This window comes from Bos grunniens, chromosome 18 (genome assembly GCF_055505025.1).
Source record: "Bos grunniens cultivar Pamir isolate PY7600 chromosome 18, Bosgru_T2T1.0, whole genome shotgun sequence".
Taxonomy (NCBI): domain Eukaryota; kingdom Metazoa; phylum Chordata; class Mammalia; order Artiodactyla; family Bovidae; genus Bos; species Bos grunniens.
This window is the reverse complement of record NC_141182.1, coordinates 54,705,843-54,726,630: the sequence shown is the minus strand read 5'-3', so window position 1 is coordinate 54,726,630 and position 20,788 is coordinate 54,705,843. Positions and strand designations below refer to the sequence as shown.

General features: G+C 52.7%; 1 protein-coding gene across 2 annotated transcripts in view; it reads left to right on the top strand.

Moving 5' to 3' along the window:
* Positions 1-20,788, top strand: part of SLC8A2 (solute carrier family 8 member A2) — a 34,273-nt gene that overhangs the window by 495 nt on the left and 12,990 nt on the right. For both annotated transcript variants that reach the window (XM_086353337.1, XM_086353339.1), the window contains exons 2-4: positions 3,995-4,687; positions 9,048-9,712; positions 16,190-16,612. In XM_086353337.1, coding sequence (XP_086209463.1) covers positions 4,010-4,687; positions 9,048-9,712; positions 16,190-16,612 — 1,766 coding nt within the window. In that variant the 5' untranslated portion in view covers positions 3,995-4,009. The remainder of the gene's footprint in view (positions 1-3,994; positions 4,688-9,047; positions 9,713-16,189; positions 16,613-20,788) is intronic.

Below are 20,788 nucleotides of genomic sequence, written 5' to 3'. Positions count from 1 at the left end.
ACACCTCTCAGAGGTCTCGGTCCCGCCGAGTCTGCCTGTCTCTCTGAGTCCCTGACTCCCTCCGTCTCACTCTCTCCGTGCCTGGGTCTGGTCCAGCTTTCTGTTTCAGTCCTGGGTCTCTCTCCCTGCCTTCCTCTTTCGCCATCTGTGTGTTTCCCTGGGTCTCTTGTCTCTCTACGCTCTCAGCCTTCCTGGGTCTCTGTCTCTCTCCATCTCCGAGTGGGTCTTCCTGTCTCTCCCCTTCCTCTCTCATCTCCATCTCTGTCTCCAGGCACCTGCTCCCTGTTCCTCTCTCTTTCCTCCCCTCTTCCTCTCCCTGGCTAACTCTGCTTCCTACACACCTTTGTCTCCGCCCCTGGCCAGGGGAGACCTGGAGGAAGAAGATCTCCCACCTCCCCCCCACCTCCCCCCCCCCCCCCCGCCACCGCCTCAGAGTGGGCTCGCCCGGAGGCGCGGAGTCCCCCAAACTCCGCTCCCTTCCTCAGCCGAGCTCCCCCACCCCATCCTCCCCGCTGGCACCCGCCCATCCCTCCCCTGAGCACAGAGCTCCTCGGCTCGCCCCTGCCTGATTTCTGGCATCCTGAGGCATTCTCGCAGCCTAACGGTGGCCTCCGTAGTGGAGACCGAATCGGTCCTGTTTTCAGTCTACCCTCCCATTCCTCTTCATATTGACTGGACCCCGTCCCTCCTGCCGTCTCACTTCCGTACCTCTTGCCGTCTGTCCATTTCATGACTCATTCATTCTTTGGACGATTACTGAGCCCCTTTCACTGCTCCAGGCAGAGCAATAATAGGTCCTAGGAGGACCAGGCCAGTCCTCCCTACAGTCTTGCCTCCATCCCTCTCCAGTGTGCCAGCCCCAGACCTGTCTTCCAGGGGTGGGTGGAGCTCAGAAGCTTCTCTGCTGCCCCTTGGGGGCTCTGGAAAGGGCCCTTCTGAGTCTTGAGGATACATCCTCTTCTTTCCTATTGGGAAGGGGGGCCCCAGAGGAGGTGGGGGAGATGAGAGGTGTGGGGCTGAGCCTGTAGCCCACACTGTGATGGGGTGAGGCCCTCAAGTGAGTGCCCATGAGGGGCTCTGGGTGGGTTAAATCGAGCACAGGTTAGGAGCCCCGGGCTTCTGTCCTGCCCACGACTTGAAGCTTCGCGACTTGACCAAGCCCTTTGCCCCTCCGGGTGTCAGTTTACCAATGGATGTATCTATCACACAGCCTGAACACCAAGACTGCGTGTGTCTGCGTGGGGTCCCCCCGCGGGGACACCGTATGCAGGGGCGGGGTGGGGGGACCTGGCTCGCGCAGGGGCGGGAAGCGGGCGTGTTTAGAAGGCCGTGTCCCCACCGAGGGGCAGGCAGCAGGCACCCCCTGCCCCTGCCCTGAGCGAGGTTCGGGACCACCACCCGCTGCTTACCGACTAGAGGGGGTCCTACCTGGCCTGCCAGCCTGACCGCCCCACCCCGCTCAAGCTTGCAGTCCCCACCCTACAGATGAGGTCTCTGAGGCCCCCAGATGGGGGCAAGGCAGAACTGGGGCGCTCCCTACTGACCCAGCTGGCCACCAGCCCGGGAGGGAGGGGAGGGACGGCCCCAGGGACAGATGATGCCCGCCATCTGCCCTCCGGAGTCCCACCCTGGCCTCCACCTGATCCTTTTGCCCCTGGATACCCAGCTTAGGTTTCAGGGCAGCTGGGGAAACGAGAGAGGCAGAGGCAGGAGTCTCAAGCAGAAGCAGCCCAGCTGTCCCCAGTAACAGGGCTCCGACCTCTTGGAGGCTTATCACACAAGTGTTTATCCAGTGCTTTCTCTCCCTGACCGCTCCTCTCCAAAGGCTGCAGGGAGAGGAAGCCAGGTGTTGCAGGAGAAAAAGCCACTGAACCAGGCTGCTTTGCCCAGCTTCGGGGCAAGGAGGGCGGGTGTCAGAACACCCATTGGCTGACCCTGGTTTCCCCTGAGGACCGAGGCGGGAGGGACAGGTGGTTGGATGCAAGGCAGAACTTCCCAGGCCGTGGCCCTTCCCTGAATGAGGGGGTGAGACGCTATGGATGAATTCTTGACTCCCAGGTGGCCCTGGGTTCTCCTGAAAGCTAGGGGCTGATGAGGAGGGAGGGAGGAGAGAGCGTGAGTCTTTGCTTTGGATCCTGGTGGGTTTGTAATTATGCCTAAGTCATTGCTAATTAGGGGGCTGCTAATTAGACGTATCATTAGGGGCCTTGCTGAGGGGGTAATTGTGCGGTGGCCCTTTAAGAATCACCCCTCTACCCCGCCTACACACACACACACACACACACACACTCTCACTCCTTCTCAGGGAAGTTCTGCCAACATTCTGCCTCCCTCCCCCAGTTCTCAGTCGTGAGGACACCGGTGTGCGTTGGGGGCAGGCTGTGGGCTAGACTCTGAGAACTTTTTCAGACAGAAATGGATGTTATGTGAGAACTGAGGCTGGTGGCCAGGATAGGGGTCAGGGAGCAGGCGGCCCTGAGGACCCCTCCCTTCCTTTCTGAGGCCTGTTTTATAGGCTACTGGGTTACCATGGCAACACAAGGGTGGGGCGGGGGAGTTGGAAGTCAGGACCACTCTTGGAGAGAGAAACTGGGAGCCACAGAATGGCTGCTGGCGGTCACTGGACAAGTTACTAAGCCTATCTGAGCCTTGGTCGGCTCATCCGTGAGATGGCTGGGGACTCCCCAAAGTTGGGAGGGTGTCATTTCGAACAGAGTGGTCAGGGAAGGTGACCTCTTAGTGGGGAGCTGAAGGAGGAGAGGGAGAGGATATGCTGGGAAGAGTGTCCCAGGAAGGAGGAACAGCAGGTGCAAAGGCCCTGAGGCAAGAACTTGTCCAAAGAGCAGGGAAGAGGCAGAGTGGCTGAGGCCAAGTGAGGGAGGGAAAGAGGGAGAGAAATGAGACCAGAAAGAGAATGAGGGGACCAGATTGTGTGAGACCTTATGAACCAGGGAAGGGACTTCGGTGTTTGGAGTGAGACCAGAGCCATGGGGGGCGGGGGGGGTGGTGCGGTTCTGATCAGATAGAAGGATGTGAAATAATTTGCATTTTTAGAGGACACCGAGACACACAGACATAGCCACTCAAGCCCAGGACCAGAGGCGGGAAGATAAGGACTGACCCCACACCCACAAATGGGGCAAAAAACCCAACCTGGGGGCCACAACATCACAACTTCTAAGGAATCCCCCACTTCCCAGAAGCCCAGGTATACTGCAGAGAGACACGTGCTAGCATTGCGGGGCAGAATGTGAATGAGAGACCCGCCAGCAGCCCCTCCCCAGCCCTACCTGAGACAGGAAAAACAAAGAAGCACCTACACAGCCCAAACCCCAAGCAGGAGCCCTCTGAGCACCAAACTGGGAAACACAGGAATCACCGAATGAGTTGAGGGCCCCCCAGTACCTTGCCTCACCCACAGACTTATTCCTTCTGCGTCCTTCTGTGCCTGGCTTCACTCTTCCATGGTATGTCTGTGAGATGCATCTGTGATGTTGGGTGTATCAGTTGTCCACTCCCTTTTCAGTGCTATATGATATTCCACCACGTGCGTCTTCTGCCCTGTACTTCTCTGTGTTCTTACCAATAGGCATCCAGCTTGCTTCAAGCTTTATTATCAATGAAGCAGCTGTAAACACTTGTGTATGGGTCTTTCATTGAACACTTGACTTATTTCCCTGGGTACATTCCCGGGAGTCGAATTGCTGAGTCCTGGGATACATGATGTAGTTTCTCATAGAGGCTACATGTCCATCAGCAGTGCATGATGCCTTTATCTTTCTATGCCTTTCTTGGTCTCTGCCTAGCACAGAGAGAGTGCCTCTTTGTGTCCCTGTCTCTGAATCTCTGTCTCTCTGTCTCTCCTGGTCTCTCTCCTCCCTCTGTTAGTCCCCAGCTTCTCCCCCATTCTCTGCCTGCAACAAGCCCTGACTCCTGAGCTAGAGGGAGGAGGGGTTTGCTCCCCTCATCCAGACTTCCTCCTCCTCCCCCACAGGACCGTGCCCCCTCCATGGCTCCCCTGGCCTTGGTGGGGTTTGCACTCCTCCTGGGGACTCCGCCATGCTCAGGGGCGGCCACCCCGACCCCGTCCCTGCCACCTCCCCCAGCCAATGACAGTGATGCCAGCAGTACAGGGGGCTGCCAGGGCTCCAACCGCTGCCAGCCAGGGGTCCTGCTGCCCGTCTGGGAGCCCGATGACCCGTCGCTGGGGGACAAAGCAGCCCGGGCCGTGGTCTACTTTGTGGCCATGGTCTACATGTTCCTGGGTGTGTCCATCATCGCCGACCGCTTCATGGCCTCCATCGAGGTCATCACGTCCAAGGAGAAGGAGATCACCATCACCAAGGCCAACGGCGAGACCAGCGTGGGCACTGTCCGCATCTGGAACGAGACAGTGTCCAACCTCACCCTCATGGCCCTCGGCTCCTCAGCCCCGGAGATCCTGCTGTCCGTCATTGAGGTCTGCGGCCACAACTTCCAGGCGGGTGAGCTGGGCCCGGGCACCATCGTGGGCAGCGCTGCCTTCAACATGTTTGTGGTCATTGCCGTGTGCATCTATGTCATCCCGGCTGGCGAGAGCCGCAAGATCAAGCACCTGAGGGTCTTCTTTGTCACCGCCTCTTGGAGCATCTTCGCCTACGTCTGGCTTTATCTCATCCTGGCTGTCTTTTCCCCAGGTGTGGTCCAGGTGAGCAAGGATGCACAGACATCTCCTGGGTGCATGTATGTCTGCACAATCCAGAGGGGTGGGCCTCCTGAACTCGGAGAGTCAATGCCTGTGTTTGCAGAAACACATGCTCACATCTGAGAGGGCCGCCGGGTATGGTTGTCCAGGTCATGCACTGCACAAAGGCATAGGGCCAGAGAGGGCAAATTGGGGCTGGAGTCTGGTGGGTATTCCCCAAGCCAGGTCTGGATGGCATTGCAAACTCTGGAAAGAGCTCATCCATGCAGAACCAGATGCCATTTTGTAATATGCCCATCTGGAAATGGCATCTTTGAACTCTCACAAGGGTGCCGTGTGTGCTAACAGAGTCCTAGTGATCCGTGTAAGGCATATGACAGTCTAGTCAGGTATTTGCCAGGTATGGTCACGGGTTTCCCTATACTCCCTGCCTTTTGCATAATTTATTTCCACTTTTTCAATTAGACATCCCCTATTTGCATAATTCATTTTACAGTTGCAGCATCTAGCCCCGTGTTTTCTGACAGTGCTAACTGATTTGAGTCACTTGGTGCAATTTGCATAGTTTGCGCATGGACTTTGCATCTGCATAATCTAGCTTTGTATTTGCCAGATATGCAGTCGTGGTTTGCATAGTTCATTCATTATTAATAATTGATTGCTGACGTTGAGATGATTTATACCACTTCACTGTAATTCACACCCATATCGAGTCCAACCTAGGCATAAACCCAGCCCACTGAAAAGACCACTTTGCATAATTTATTCCACTAATGGGAAAAAATTTAGAACCACAGCTGCATAATTTACTCTCACATTCACATAATCACTTGCCTCTCATTTATCCAGTGTCTTAACGGGCCTATTGCTTAGTCTCCTTTAAAACATTCGCCTAATTTATTTCCCACAGCCCCACGATTGCCGCCTACATTTGCATAATTTATTCATGGGCCTGGCTTAATTCTCTCACACACATGCATAATTTATTTGAGGCTACCCAGGATTCCTTTATACAAGTGTATAATCTACTTAGACATATCTGTCAAGTTTTGCCAGCTATAGTTTCTTTCCAGGAAAGATCTAAAGTTAGAGGTAAAAAAATTCTTTGCAGATGTTATCTAGGCAGAAGGAAGGAAGAAACCACAGTGAGGAAAAGAGGGAGGTGGAGCACTGGAAGACAGGGATGAGGGAGGAAGGGAGACAGTTCCTATGACTCCTGACTGCAGTGCTGAGTTTCCTGGCTGCCAAGGTGAAAAGTACAGACGATGCTTCACACGGTTTCAGGCACTATTTTAAAAAGGACGCTATCCTGACTTGGGTTGTCCAAGTGGTCCGTGACAAGGATTTACACCAAAACTGTGAAATGGATTTTAGACACTGTGGGGAGGAGGTGGGATTAGGAGGGGGGAGGTTTCTCCTGAGAAGGAGCTGGCTCATCACAGGGAAAACAGTGTGAAATGCCACAGGTCTGGGTATAGAAGTGGTTCTGGAGGATCCCTTCTGGAGTGACATGGAGACCAGACTTCTGGAATGCTTTCACGAAATAACTGAAAGAATGGGCATGAGATCAAGATGATGCCAGTCCCTCCTAGATGCTTTGAACGGGGGCAGGGAGGAGATGGGTCTGGCTCAGGGTTTTCTCCGGAAGTGCTGTGTGACCTCAGGCAAAGCCCATACCCTCTGGGTCTCAGTTTACACATCTGAACTATGGAAGGGATTAGACTAGTCCATTGGTTCTTCTTCTTTTAAATAGTTTTCTGTGATGGCTGCACTGGGTCTTCATTGCTGCAAGGGCTTTTCTTTAATTGCACAGAAATGGGGGCTACTCTCTAGTTGCAGTGGGTGGGCTTCTCAATGCAGTGGCTTCTCGTTGCAGAGCACAGGCTCCAGAGCACAGATTCAACAGTTGTGGTGCATGGGCTTAGTCGCCGCGAGGCATGTGGGATCTTCCTGGACCAGGGATCGAACCCATGTCTCCTACATTGGCAGGCAGATTCTTTACCACCAGGGAAGCACTTCTTCTTTAAATGAGGTCCTCTTTTTTCATTTCTGATTTTAGCGAGGTCCTCTTTTTTTTTAATTAATTAATTTGACTGCAGCACTCGGGATCTTTAGTCACAGCATGCGAACTCTTAGTTGTGGCATATGGGCTCTAGTTCCTTGAACTGGAATTGAACCCAGACCCCTCTGCATTGGGAGTGCAGTCTTAGCCCCTGCGCCACAAGTGGGTGCCCTCGAAGGCAGATGTGAATCTATTAGAATCACCTTGTTTACCTGCAGGGAAGAAAGCAGATCTCAGGTGTTGGAGATCTTGCTTCTGATTAAGAGAGAATCGCCCACAGCATAGACACTGACCAGTTCAATGAGTGCAAGGCAAGAGTTCATTTTACAGCTTGCGTGGAAAATTCAGTTTCTTTTCACAAGGCTGCCGGTGGCTTTGTGTGGTTGTACTATTTCCAAGTCCTACTTTTTCTCTGAACCAGCAGTAAACACAGCGACAAGGGGCTGTGAAATGAGAGCTTAAAGATATTTTCCTTACCAGGCTCATTTTAAAGATACCTCTGGGGCCATCCGATTTGTAAATGCTCTTTAATCTTTTCTTCTTTATCTTTAATGAGAAAGGTGGCATATGCATCTTTACATGAATATTTCAAGGAGAGCTGTCAGGTATTGATGGATGTTTCCTGTATGTGCCTTCTGCCAGACCATGGGCAGACTGAGCCCCAAAGTGCACAGAGCTCAAGACAATAGTAACATGGTGACAGCAGTATAAACGTAGTAATAGTGCACGTGGGCTCAGTCGTGTCTGCGTCTTTGTGACCCTATGGATTGTAGCCGGCCAGGTTCCTCTGTCCATGGGATTCTCCAGGCAAGAATACTGGGGTGGGTTGCCATGGCCTCCTCCAGGGGATCTTCCTGAGCTAGGGATCGAACCCGGGTCTCCTGCATTGGCAGGCGGATTCTTTACCACTGAGTCACCTGGGAAGCCCACTAGTAATAACGATCCCATTAATTTCACATTTTCTGTATCTTCCACGTATCAGTAACTGACAAGGCTTAGTGCTAGGAGTGCATGAGCTCATTCAGTCTTGGGATGTGCTCATTTTACACATAAGAGCCTGGGCCAGGCATCCCTCTTCTAGAACCGGGGTCTAAACTCAGCCTTGCCCTGTCTCTCTGGGGAGGTAGCATGTAAACATGAGAACTTGCTTTATGAGGCTGTCAGACGATGAGCCAAACTTGTGCCTCTTTTAGAGTCAGAGTCCAATCCCTAAGGGCCAAACAAATCCTAAGGAAGGAGAATCTGGCAAAGGCTGTATTTACTGGTGGAGGCGGGGGGAGGAGTTGGAGGAAAGGAATAGGGGAGTTTGGGGACGTGAGCAGAGAGCAGACCCTGGGTGATGGGTGGAGTTTGGAGAAGTGGAGGCATCTCGGGTGAGAAGGGGCGGAGGGGCAATGAGGTGGGAGAAAAAAGATGGAGAGAGACCAGCACTACCCCGGACAGGGGCTGGGACCACAGGGTGGGGCGTGTCCCTGACGTGGTGGTGGCTGAGGATGTCTGTGTTCTTTGCACTTGAGCAGCATGACAAACAGTGGATGGATGGATGGATGCGACCAAAGGAGAGACAAAAAGGGTGAGGGAAGGAGAGACATAAAGACATAAAGAGAGAAGGCAGGGGGGACAGAGAAGAATCTCATAGGAAAGAGAGGTAGGTATCTAAAAAAGATATAAAAGACAATGGAGACAAGGAGACAGGGGCCACCAGAAAGGAAGAGAGGAGGAAAGATAGAAAACCAACTGACATTAAGGACTTCTCTAGCCGTCCAATGGCTAAGACGCGGGGCTTTCTCTGCAGTGCAGGTGGCGTGGGTTTGATCCCTGGTCAGGGAACTAGATCCCGCATGTTGCAGCTAAGACCCAGTGCAGCCAAATAAAGAAATAAATATTAGTTATAAATAAATAAATACCTTTACAGCTTAAACAAACAAACAACAAGCCAGCCGACATAGAGAATGAGACTGGAGGCAGGGAGAAAAAGAGATAAGGACCAACCTAGCCAGAAAGATGGGGATAGGCAGGGAGAAGCAGAGACGAGAGCCAGAGAGAGGGAGAGACAGAGGGGAGAGATATAGATGGAGGGAGAGACAGAGACACAGAGAAACGGGGAGAGGCTGAGATGAAGAGAGACAGGAGCGAGACAGAGGGAGGAGGCAGAGACAGCAAGAAGGCCGGATGGGGAGAGACTGAGAAGAGGGAACTCGGGTAAGGGCAGGGACCCGGCGCTGGGGAGGGCGGCGGCGGGCGGGCCGCGAGCGCGCCCCCTGCCGGGGCGGCGGTCCTGACCTGCGCGGCCGCCCGCAGGTGTGGGAGGCGCTGCTGACCCTCGTCTTCTTCCCGGTGTGCGTGGTGTTCGCCTGGATGGCCGACAAGCGGCTGCTCTTCTACAAGTACGTGTACAAGCGCTACCGCACCGACCCGCGCAGCGGCATCATCATCGGCGCCGAGGGCGACCCCCCCAAGAGCATCGAGCTGGACGGCACGTTCGTGGGCGCCGAGGCTCCGGGCGAGGTGGGCGGCCTGGGCCCGGGCCCCGCCGAGGCCCGCGAGCTGGACGCCAGCCGCCGCGAGGTCATCCAGATCCTCAAGGACTTGAAGCAGAAGCACCCGGACAAGGAGCTGGAGCAGCTGGTGGGCATCGCCAACTACTACGCGCTGCTCCACCAGCAGAAGAGCCGCGCCTTCTACCGCATCCAGGCCACGCGGCTGATGACCGGCGCGGGCAACGTGCTGCGGCGACACGCGGTGGACGCCTCGCGCAGGGCCACCCCGGCCGACGGCCCCGGCGAGGACGAGGACGACGGCGCCAGCCGCATCTTCTTCGAGCCCAGCCTCTACCACTGCCTGGAGAACTGCGGCTCCGTGCTGTTGTCGGTCACTTGCCAGGGCGGCGAGGGCAACAGCACCTTCTACGTGGACTACCGCACGGAGGACGGCTCCGCCAAGGCCGGCTCGGACTACGAGTACAGGTGGGTCTCCTGGAGGCTGGTGGGCAGGGAGAGCTGGCGGTCCGCGGGTCACAGGCTCCGCCGTCCAGCAGCCTCCAGGCTCCTCCGTCTCCTGGCTGCGTCTGGTGCCCATCCTTACTTTGCGATGGGCGGACTTGCTGGATTCATTCATTCCTGAGAGTCTACTTTGTACCAGGTACTATTCTAGACATTTGGCACAGGCTGCTGGACAAGACGGACAGTGTGGCTGTCCACTGACCGCGGGCTGCTGCTCCCAGGTCCATGATACACCTGTGCCTTGTGCTTGACCCTGCTCTGTGTTCCTTAGTATAGCTCCATGATGTGTTTCTACCATCATGACCTGGTAGAACCAGTGCCCCACCCACCACACCACTATTAAAGTAAAAAAATTAATGTTTTTTTTTTTTTTTGGCTGCGCTTGGTCTTTGTTGCTTTTGCAGGCACTTTCTCTAGTTGCGGCTCGCAAGAGCTACTCTTGGTTGCGGTGTGCGGGCTTCTCATTGCGGTGGCTTCTCTTGTGGAGCACGGGCCCCAGGAGCTCAGGGTTCAGTACTTGCAGCTCGAAGGCTCAGGAGTTGTGGCGAGTAGGCTTGGCTGCTCCGGGGCGTGTGGAATCTTCTTGGAGGGATGAAACTCATGTCCCTGGCCTTGGCAGGTGCATTCTTACCCACCGCACCACCAGGGAAGTCCTAAAAATGTTTATCGATCACCTACTACATGTGCCAGGGGTGTACCTCGGTGAACAAGACGGCTAAGGTCCCTACCCTTAAGCTGTGATAAAGTTATAAACTATGAAGCATACAAAAATATCAGGTGATGGCAAGTGCTGTGGGGGAAAACAAAGTGGGGTCAAGAGAAGAGAGATGGTGTCCGCATTGCCTCTGCATCTTTGGTTCCACCGTAAAGCCACCCGCCTTCTGAACCCTCCCATGTCTCACTGTCAGTCCCTCTCCTCACCCCTCTTTGAGCAGAACTGTGACCTTAGCCAGCTATTCCTACTGTGCACTTACTAGGCACCAGAGGTTTTTAAAAAATTTTTTGTTGAAATGTAGATTTACAATATTGTGTTCATTTCTGCTGTATAGAAAAGTGACTGAGTTATCCATATATGTATTCTTTTTCATATGCTTTTCCATTACGGTTATCACAGGACACTGAATATAGTTCCCTATGCTATACAGTAGGGCCTTTTTATTCATCTGCCATCCAGATTTTTTTAAGGGTTCAACAGACAAGAGTAAACAAGGTAGTTAACTTCTGTGTCCTCATGGGACCACAAAATTCTTTATGTATTTGTGCAATAGATCTGTCTATACCACACTCTTTCAAGAATTATAGGTTTACAGTATGTTTTGTTAACTGATGTACAAGTCTCCCATTCAGTTCAGTTCAGTCGCTCAGTCACGTCCGACTCTGTGACCCCATGGACTGTAGCACGTCAGGCCTCACTGTCCATCACCAACCCCCGGAGTTTACTCAAACTCATGTCCATTGAGTCGGTGATGCCATCCAACCATCTCATCTTCTGTCATCCCCTTCTTCTTCCTCCCTCAATCTTTCCCAGCATCAGGGTCTTTTCCAATGAGTTGGTTCTTCCCATCAGGTGGCCAAAGTATTGGAGCTTCAGCTTCAGTATCAATCCTTCCAATCAATATTTAGGGTTGATTTCCTTTAGGACTGACTGATTGGATCTCCTTGCAGTCCAAGGGACTCTCAAGAGTCTTCTCCAACACCACAGTTCAAAAGCATCAATTCTTTGGTGCTCAGCTTTCTTTATAGTCCAACTCTCACATCCATACATGACTACTGGAAAAACAATACCTTTGACTAGATGGACCTTTGTTGGCAAAGTAATTTCTCTGCTTTTTAATATGCTGTCTAGGTTGGTCATAACTTTTTTTCCAGGGAGCAAGCGTCTTTTAATTTCATGGCTGCAGTCACCATCTGCAGTGATTTTGGAGTCCAAAAAAATAAAGTTTCTCACTGTTTCCACTGTTTCCCCATCTATTTGCCATAAAGTGATGGGGCCAGATGCCATGATCTTAGTTTTCTGAATGTTGAGTTTTAAGCCAACTTTTTCACTCTCCTCTTCCACTTTCATCAAGAGGCTCTTTAGTTCTTCTTCACTTTCTGCCACAAGGGTGGTGTCATCTGAGTATCTGAGGTTATTGATATTTCTCCCAGCAATCTTGATTCCAGCTTGTGCTTCCTCCAGCCCAGCTCCCATGGTTTTCTGTAATAATAACATGTACCACATGTCTTTTCTGTGCCAGAAATGAACCTGGGCAATGGAGACCATCAATAAATGAAAGATGTAGAAATCCCTGCCTGCTCTAACACAGCTGACACTCTCTTGGGAAAGACATGTCATTAGAAAGTATACATTCAATGTATTAAAATGTCAGAGAGTGGTGAGAAGAGTGAAGAAAAAATACAGCAGGATACAGGAGAGTGTTGATGGCTGATCTTCTCATAGGTTTCACTTACTAAGTTGAAACTGAACTGTTCACATATCTTTGTTCTGTCTTCCCGTAGCATGGGACCCCTTTGGCCGCCCCTGACCTCCTCCCTTCATCCTTCCCCTCATCCCACATCTCTAGCCTCCTTCAACTGAAGAACAGGCATTCACCATGTGAGGGCTTGCCGTCAGTCCACCTCTTCATCCTTCCACTCCTCCTGCACCTCTGGTCTGCATCACCCTCATCAAAACCCCAAGCCTTTGCAAAAGGAAGTGAGTACAGGTATCACTTGCTGGGATCAGAGGCTGCCTTCTCACCTGCAAATGACCTTGGGAAGGAGATGTTTGAAGTGAAGGAGTAAATGCTGCTCAGTGGTGGAGCCAGAGCTAGGAAGAATTGACACCTTTCCATATGTCTCTACTCTCCCAACCCAGTTGATATTCACAGGCCTGGCATCACTTATCAAGGCAGCTTAGGTCTAGGACTGGGAGGAGGACACCGAAGTTCCAGCCCCAGCTTAGCCCTGCCCCCTATTCCTTGGGTAAGTTCCTGCCTCAGTCTGGGCAGGTAGGACTGTCATGTACAGTTGTTGAGGTTGTACACTGCAAAAGAGCAACATGTCTAAGGAAGTGCTATTCACATAGTGGACATTGTAGAGTTCTGTGTCTATGATGACAGTTCCAGATTCATGGAAAGAGTGTCTTGAAGAAAGGATACCTTTTTCTAACTTGCCTGCAGGCATCACTAGGCTAAGGGTGGTTCTGTGGGGTTTTAGTTTCTCCAAATTAAAAATGACCTCTATGACCCCCAAATGACACAGCTCTTCCAAGATTCTGAGATTTAAGCCTCTATAATCCTAACACACTAAGGGTCGAAGGTTTTAAGATTCCAGAATTCCAAGGTTTTAGTATTCTAATCTGGACCCCAGCCCATCTCTAATCTGATGGTTCTAAGATTTTTCATCTTCTCAGATTTTGTGCATCCAGTGTTGGAATATGAGTCCTGGGAACCTAGCCTTCTATGATTCTGAAACCTGGTTTCTAAAATCCCCATGTTCTTTTTTCCCCGGCTTTTTATTTTGAAAAATTTCACACCTACAGAAGGGCTGCAAATACATAGCCTGGAGAACCTTCATATAACCTCCACACAGATATTCACCAATTGTGCCTATTTTGTCCTGTGGGCATTCATGCTCTTCAATATATAATAGATGTTTTGAGGTGCTACTTTACTTTTTAAATTTTTAGTTTATAGATATGAGTATAGTTGATTTACAGTGTTGTGTTAGTTGTGGCTGTACAGCAAAGTGACTCAGTTATACATATGTGTATATCCATTCTCTTTCAGATTCTTTTCCCATGTAAGTGATTACAGAATATTGAGTTCCCTGGGCTATACAGTAGGTCCTTGTTGATTATCTCTTTTATATATAGTAGTGTGTCTACGTTAACCCCAAATTCCTAATTTATCCCTCCACCCACCCCCCACCTTTCCCCTTTGGTAACCATAAACTTGTTTTTGAAAAAAAAAAAAAATAACGGTGGCACTTTATTAGAGTGAGGGTCAGACAGCATGACCATTCACCCATCAACAGAGGCATGCATCTCCTAAGAATGATGACATACTCCCACATCATCCCAACCCAGTGATCACACGCAGGACGTTTAAGATTGCATCAGTATGACGACCCAATCTACAGTCCACGCTTGCCTGTCCCCAGTCGCCCTTGTCTCACCCTTTATAGCTGTGTTTTCACTCCCTCCCTCTCTTCCCATCTGATCCAGAAACCACTTGGCATATTTGGTTGTCGTGTCTCTTTCGCCTTCTTCAATCTGGATCACTCCTTCGGTCTTTCCGTGACTTTGGTGACGCCAACACTTTGGCCTGAATTTCTCTTTTGGCTGTGCCACATGGCATGTGGGATCTTAGTTCCCCAACCAGGGACCGAACCCACGCCCCCTGCACTGGAAGCATCGAGTCTTAACTCCTGGACCTCCAGGGAAGTCCCACTCTGACACTTTGGAAAACGATAGGCCACGTACTCGAACAATCTTCAGTGTGGCTTCGTCTGATGTTTCCTCATGATTAGATTCACGTGATGCACTTTGGCAGGAATCCAGCTGTCCTCAGGGCATCATGCCAGAAGGCACATGATGCCCACGTGTCCCTTTACGGACAATGTCCAGTTCCCCTGTATTAACTCAATCCTTGTAACACTGCCACGAGGAAGACAGGATTATTAAATCCATTTTACAGATGAGGAAACCGAGGCTCAGAGGGCTGCTGAGTCCTAACTGCCCAAGACCACACAGCTGGCACAGGCAGCTTGGAGCAGGTTGGCCTGCCTTAGCCACCATGGACAGCGCCCTCTGAGCTGAGGGCAGCAGCCACGGGAAGCTCTTATTCCCTCCATCCAGGTCTTGTCATACAGTTCTACCCCTGCCAGAACCCTGGGGTCTCTCTACCTCCCCCATAGAGGAAGGGAGGGGTAAATGACAGATTTTTGACTTTCGTTAACACCCCAGAGTCATCACTGTCCCGCCCAAGTTTCACCCTGATGAATGTCTTGGCCTTGTTCCCTCCCCCAGCCCATTATAGAGCATCTTGCTTGTGCTTTAGAAACTTACACAGCCGACACTCTTTTAAACCTAAGCCAGTTGATGTCCTTCCTCTCCTCGGAGGCCTCCATGGCTCTCCTCTCACTGGAGTAAAAGCCAAAGTCTTCACCGTGGCTCACCAAGGCCCCATGACATCTTCCCCTGTTCCCTCGGTCACCCCATCTCCCACTCTCTCCCTCCCTGCTCCTTTGGATGCGGCCACACTGGCATCCCTGATTCCTCAAGCACTCCTGCCCACTGGTGCCTCATGACATTTGCACTGGCTGTTCCCTTTACAGGAACAGTCTTTCCCAGATCTCCTCCATGTGGCTCCCTCCCTCAGGTCTCTGCTCAGATGGCACCCCCGCCCCCAGACAAGCTTTCCCTGACCACTTTCACACAGCTCCTTCTCTGCACTCTCTACCCTTGTTCCTTTATTTTCTCCACATAGCATCATCACCACCTTACTTTTTGTTTTATTACCTTATGTTTTATTACCCATCTCCTGCCCTGGAACAGAAGCTCCACCAGAGCAAAGATTCTTCTCTGATCTGGTTTTGCTGCTGTTTCTCCAACACTAAGAACAGTGCCTGGCACACAGCAGATGCTCATTACCTATCTCATTATGAACGGACTGTAATTAAATCCCGAGATGTGTAAGTGCCACTGTGATACGGCTGTGCCATGGGGCTCTTCCCGTGTTTCCAGCACTGCTGTTCCCATGTTCCCACACTGAAAGCATGTGTTGAATGACTGAATGAAGTCAAGTTAAAGACTGTGGATTTTCTGCTGGGGATATCTGGGAGCACAGAATGGTTTTTATGGGAAGTATGACAATGTCAACTGTGGGCCCTATGTCCCTGTTACTCCAAGTATGGTCCATGTTGCAAAATCACTGGGGTCCTTTGGGCGCTAAGTAGAAATGCAGAGCCTTGAAACCCCAGAGCTACTGAACCACAATCTGCATTTTCACAAGATGTCCCAGGGAATTACTGTGGACACTGAGATTCAAGAAGCATGGCTGTGAAACACTCCAACCTCCCTCTCCACCCTAAGACTTTGCATGTGCTGTTCCCTCTGCTGGGAGGTCTCCTGCCCACTAAGCCTTCTCCTGTGAAGCCTGCCTCGATCTCACCTTCATCACCTGTTTAATGCCACTACTCCTGATGAGTTCCATGGTGGGAGGGAACCCCTACATGGTTTTTGTTCTCCCTCTGCATCTCCTGTTCGGGAAAAGCCCACCTTCATTCACCCTCGGTATTGTATGTTTCACGTCTGTCCACCATTATACTTCTAAGTTCTTCCGGTGGTGCGGCGCCCTCCTCCAGGAAGCCCACCCTGAACCCCGACCCCCCACACCTCCCCGGCCCACAGCCCTGAGAGCGACTTCACCCCTCTCTCTCCCCGCTCCTCCACCGCAGCGAGGGCACGCTGGTGTTCAAGCCGGGCGAGACGCTGAAGGAGCTGCGGATCGGCATCATCGACGACGACATCTTCGAGGAGGATGAGCACTTCTTCGTGCGGCTGCTGAACCTGCGCGTGGGCGACGCGCAGGGCATGTTCGAGCCCGACGGCGGTGGGCGGCCCAAGGGGCGGCTGGTGTCGCCGCTGCTGGCCACCGTCACCATCCTGGACGACGACCACGCGGGCATCTTCTCCTTCCAGGACCGCCTGCTGCACGTGAGCGAGTGCATGGGCACCGTGGACGTGCGCGTCGTGCGCAGCTCGGGCGCGCGCGGCACGGTGCGCCTCCCCTACCGCACGGTGGACGGCACGGCGCGCGGCGGCGGCGTGCACTACGAGGACGCGTGCGGCGAGCTCGAGTTCGGCGACGACGAGACCATGTGAGCGCGCGAGCCCGCCGGCCGAACCAGGGAGACGACAAGGGGCCCGCGAGAGGGGCGGGGCCAGGGCGGGACGTGGTCCGAACGGGGGCGGGGCCTGGAAGTAGGTGCGGTCGAGAGTTGGCGTTGCCCGAACAGGGGCGAGGCCTCCGAGTGGGAGGATCTCCGAGAGGCGTAGTTTTGGAAAGGGCTTCCCTGGTGGCTCAGATGATAAAGAATCTGCCTGCAATGCGGGAGACCGGGGTTCGATCCCTGAGTCAGGAAGATCCCCTGGAGAAGGGAATGGCAACCCACTCCAGTATTCTTGCCTGGAAAACCCCATGGACAGAGGAGCCTGGTGGGCTAGAGTTCATGGGGTCGCAAAGAGTCGGAAACGACTGAGCAACTAACACACTCAGTCTTAGAAAGGGGTGGAGCTTTGATGGAGCCCTGGAAATGGGGAGGCCTGGGGAGGCGGTACAGGGTCCAGAAAAGGGGCGGGATGAAGGAGAGAAGGGGGGAGACTGGAGTGAGGAGTGGGGTCAAGATGTTGGGACGAGATGTGGGCGGGTCCTGCGTGAACTGGGCTGGTTTGGGGAGAAGAGAGTGGGACACCAGGAAGAATGGCCAAGTGAGGAGAGACGAGAGGAATTAGGGTGGGGCCTGGGGAGAGGGATGTGGAGAGCTTAACCGGTAGAATGGAGGAGTGTGCCCTGAGTTCCCTTTCGATGCAGAGGCCGAGTCTGTGGAACAGAGAAGGAGCTAGGTGGGGTCTGAGTGGTTGTTGTTCAGTCACTCAGTCGTGTCCGACTCTGCGACCCCATGAACTGCAGCTTGCCAGGCTTACCTGTCCTTCACTATCTCCCGGAGTTTGCTCAAACTCATGTCCATTGAGTCGATGATGCCATCCAACCGTCTCATCCTCTGTCACCCTCTTCTCCTGCCCTTAATCTTTCCCAGCATCAGGATCTTTTCCAATAAGTTGACTCTTCGCATCAGGTGGCCAGAGTACTGGAGTTTCAGCTTCAGCATCAGTCCTTCCAATGAATACTCAGGACTGATTTCCTTTAGGATTGACTGGTTGGATCTCCTTGCAGTCCAGGAGATTCTCAAGCGTCTTCTCCAACGCCACAGTTCAACAGCATCAGTTCTTCAGCGCTCAGCCTTCTTTATGGTCCAAATCTTGCATTCTGTACATGACTATTGGAAAAACCATAGCTTTGACTATTCAGACATTTGTCAGCCAAAGTAATGTCTCTGGTTTTTAATATGCTGTCTAGCTTTGCCATAGCTTTTCTTCTGAGGAGCAAGCGTCTTTTAATTTCGTGGCTAGGACGCGAGGCAAAGGCTGAGGACAGCGGAAGAGGGCGGGGTCTAAGGGGATGGGGCGTGGCCTAAAGGAGGTGGGCGGGGGGAAGGAGGGGAGCTCTTGGGTAGGGGGAATGTAGGCGAGGCTTTGGGGAAAGTCGGAGTAGAAATCTGGGGGCCTAGGAAGAGACACGGGAAAGGAGGGCTGGGATGTGGGAGACCGAGTCTCCGGAGAGGAGCTGGCTACGTACGTATGTAGACAGACAGACAGAACCAGCAGGCGCACCGGGCACATACAGACATGCAAAGTCACGGACGCAGAGTCAGGACTGTTCTCACGCCCAGACACCCGGCCACCCCCTTGCGCAGATGCCCGAGTCTCCCGGTGCGCGTGCCGGCAGCCTCACATCCCAGCTCCCGCCCGCTCCCTTCCGCCCCCGCACGCCCGTCTGTCTCCCTCTTCCCGCCGCCCACGCTCCCCCCACCGAGCAGAGCCCCCACCGCGCCCCCTCCCTCTCCCCCTCCCAGCCTCTGCGGCTCGGCCTCCCAGCTCAGCTGCTCACTGCTCACCCTGCCTCTTCACCTCTCCCTTTGCGTCTCTGCGTCTCTCGTTCTCGGGAGAGTTTGTGTCATCTCTGGATCTCTGTCCCCGGGATCCAGCTCTCTGACTCGGGTTATATTTCAGTCACAGACTCTCCATACCTTTCCATCTGTCTCTGTTCTGACTTGGGTTGAGGGCCCAGAGCACCATTCTAGGCCCCATCTCTCACACCCGAGGCAGAGGGCGTGGAGGGAGTTGTCTTTCTGCTTGTCCCAGTCCGAATTGTAGTCTACGGCTTCCAATCAACTTTTCGCCTGCGGCCGCGGGCTTCCTCAGGGCTTCTCCTCCGCCCGCCCCTACGGCTTCCCCAGGCTGGGACACCCTCTGCCCTCCGCCCCCGCCCAGGCTGCCAGCTGTGGTTTCAGGAGACAGAGAGCAGGAGGCTAATTAGCGTTTAGGGAAACACATCCTTTCTCTGATGGGCAGGCACTAATTAGAGATGCCTGGAGAAACAGCCAGGCTGGAGGGCTGACCCCAGGCAGGATCAACAGGGAGATGGAAGAGAGACGCCCAGAGATATGGGGTAGAGGGGAGAGATGCAAGAGAGAGACAGAGAGGCAACCAGATGGGTGAAAGACAGGGAGACAGAAGACAGGAGACAGAAAGACACAGGCTTAGAGACAGATGCCACGAGAGATGGAAACTGAGTGACAGAGGCCCATCAGGAGAGGGGGAAAGAGGGATTTCCCTGGTGGTCCAGTGGCTAAGACTCTGCACTCCCAGTGCAGGGGCCACAGGTTCGATCCCTGGTGGGGGAACTAAGATCCCTCCTGTCACCTGGTGAGGCCAGAAAAAAGAGGGAAATAGTGATTGGAGACTGAGATGGAAGAAGACTGAAAGGAATAGAAGTGCGGGAGGTAACGAGAGACATTCTTCTCTCTGAGAGGAACCCAGGCGGACTCAGGGAAGGGAAAGTCCTGCTGATGCTACAGAGAGAGAAGAGTTCCAGTCAGCATGAGAGAATGGGAGATAGTATGAGAAAGAGACTGGGTGTGAAATCAGAGCCTGTGAGGGGTGGGAAAGTGGAGTTTCCAGGAAACGAGGGCGTGAGGATGACAGAATGTCAGGCTGGGGAGGAAGGCTGTTTCCTTTTTAAAAAATGATCAATTTTAACTGAATTATAGTTGAGTTACAATATTGTGATCATTTCAGATGTACAGCTAAGTGGTTCAGACATATATATATGTTGGAGAAGGCAGTGGCACCCCATTCCAGTACTCTTGCCTGGAAATCCCATGGACAGAGGAGCCTGGTGGGCTGCAGTCCATGGGGTCTCGAAGAGTCGGACACGACTGAGCGACTTCACTTTCACTTTTCACTTTCATGCATTGGAGAAGGGAATGGCAACCCACTCCAGTGTTCTTGCCTGGGACGGGGGAGCCTAGTGGGCTGCCGTCTATGGGGTCGCACAGAGTCGGACACAACTGAAGCGACTTAGCAGCAGCAGCATATATATATTCTTTTTCAGATTCTTTTCCATTATAGGTTATAACAAGATATTGAATATAGTTCCCTGTGCCATACAGTAAATTCTTGTTGCTTATCTATTTTCTATATAATGGTGTGTATCTGTTAATCCCATACTGCTAAAGCTGCTTCCTTTGACCTCAGGAAGCCCCGCCCTCATCTAGCTCCAGTTCCTCTTGCTGTCCCCTGCCGGTTGGGCTTCTCCTCCTTTTGGGTCCCAAGCGGACACACTTGTCAGAGTGTCAACTGGTGCACGTTGTCACTGGGTGTCAGGGGACCACGGCATGTCTGCAAGCGAATGAGTGGCAGAGGTGTGTGTATGTGTGTGTATCACCTTGTCAGCGTGTCAGCGTGTCAGCAGCTGTCTACGTGTCTGTGAGGAGCATGTGTCAGGAGACGACTCCACCTGGCTGCAGTGTTTCAGCACCACGGACAGCTCCCAACCCACTCCTAAGTTGAGGGGTGGGGGCTGCCATTCTTTCAACCAACAGAAACTTTTAAATGTCTTGAAACCGAAAGTGGGTGAAGGTGGAAGTGCATGTATGCCCCCTCGTGACTGTCTTGTGTGTCCATCTGTGGGTGTCACTGTGTCCTGGGCATTCATGTGTTTAGATATGTCTGCATGGTTGAGACCCTTTTGCTTAGATTGTGTCGAGTTTGGCTGTTCCATTCTGTCCCATTCAGTCTCTCCGACACTGAGAGATGGAGATGGGGAGAGGAGAACACGGAGAGAAAGGCAGAGAGCCGGGGAGAGACTGAATAAACAGAGACACCAGGAGGCATAAAGAGTGAGGGGTAAGGAAGGAGACTCTACATGGAAT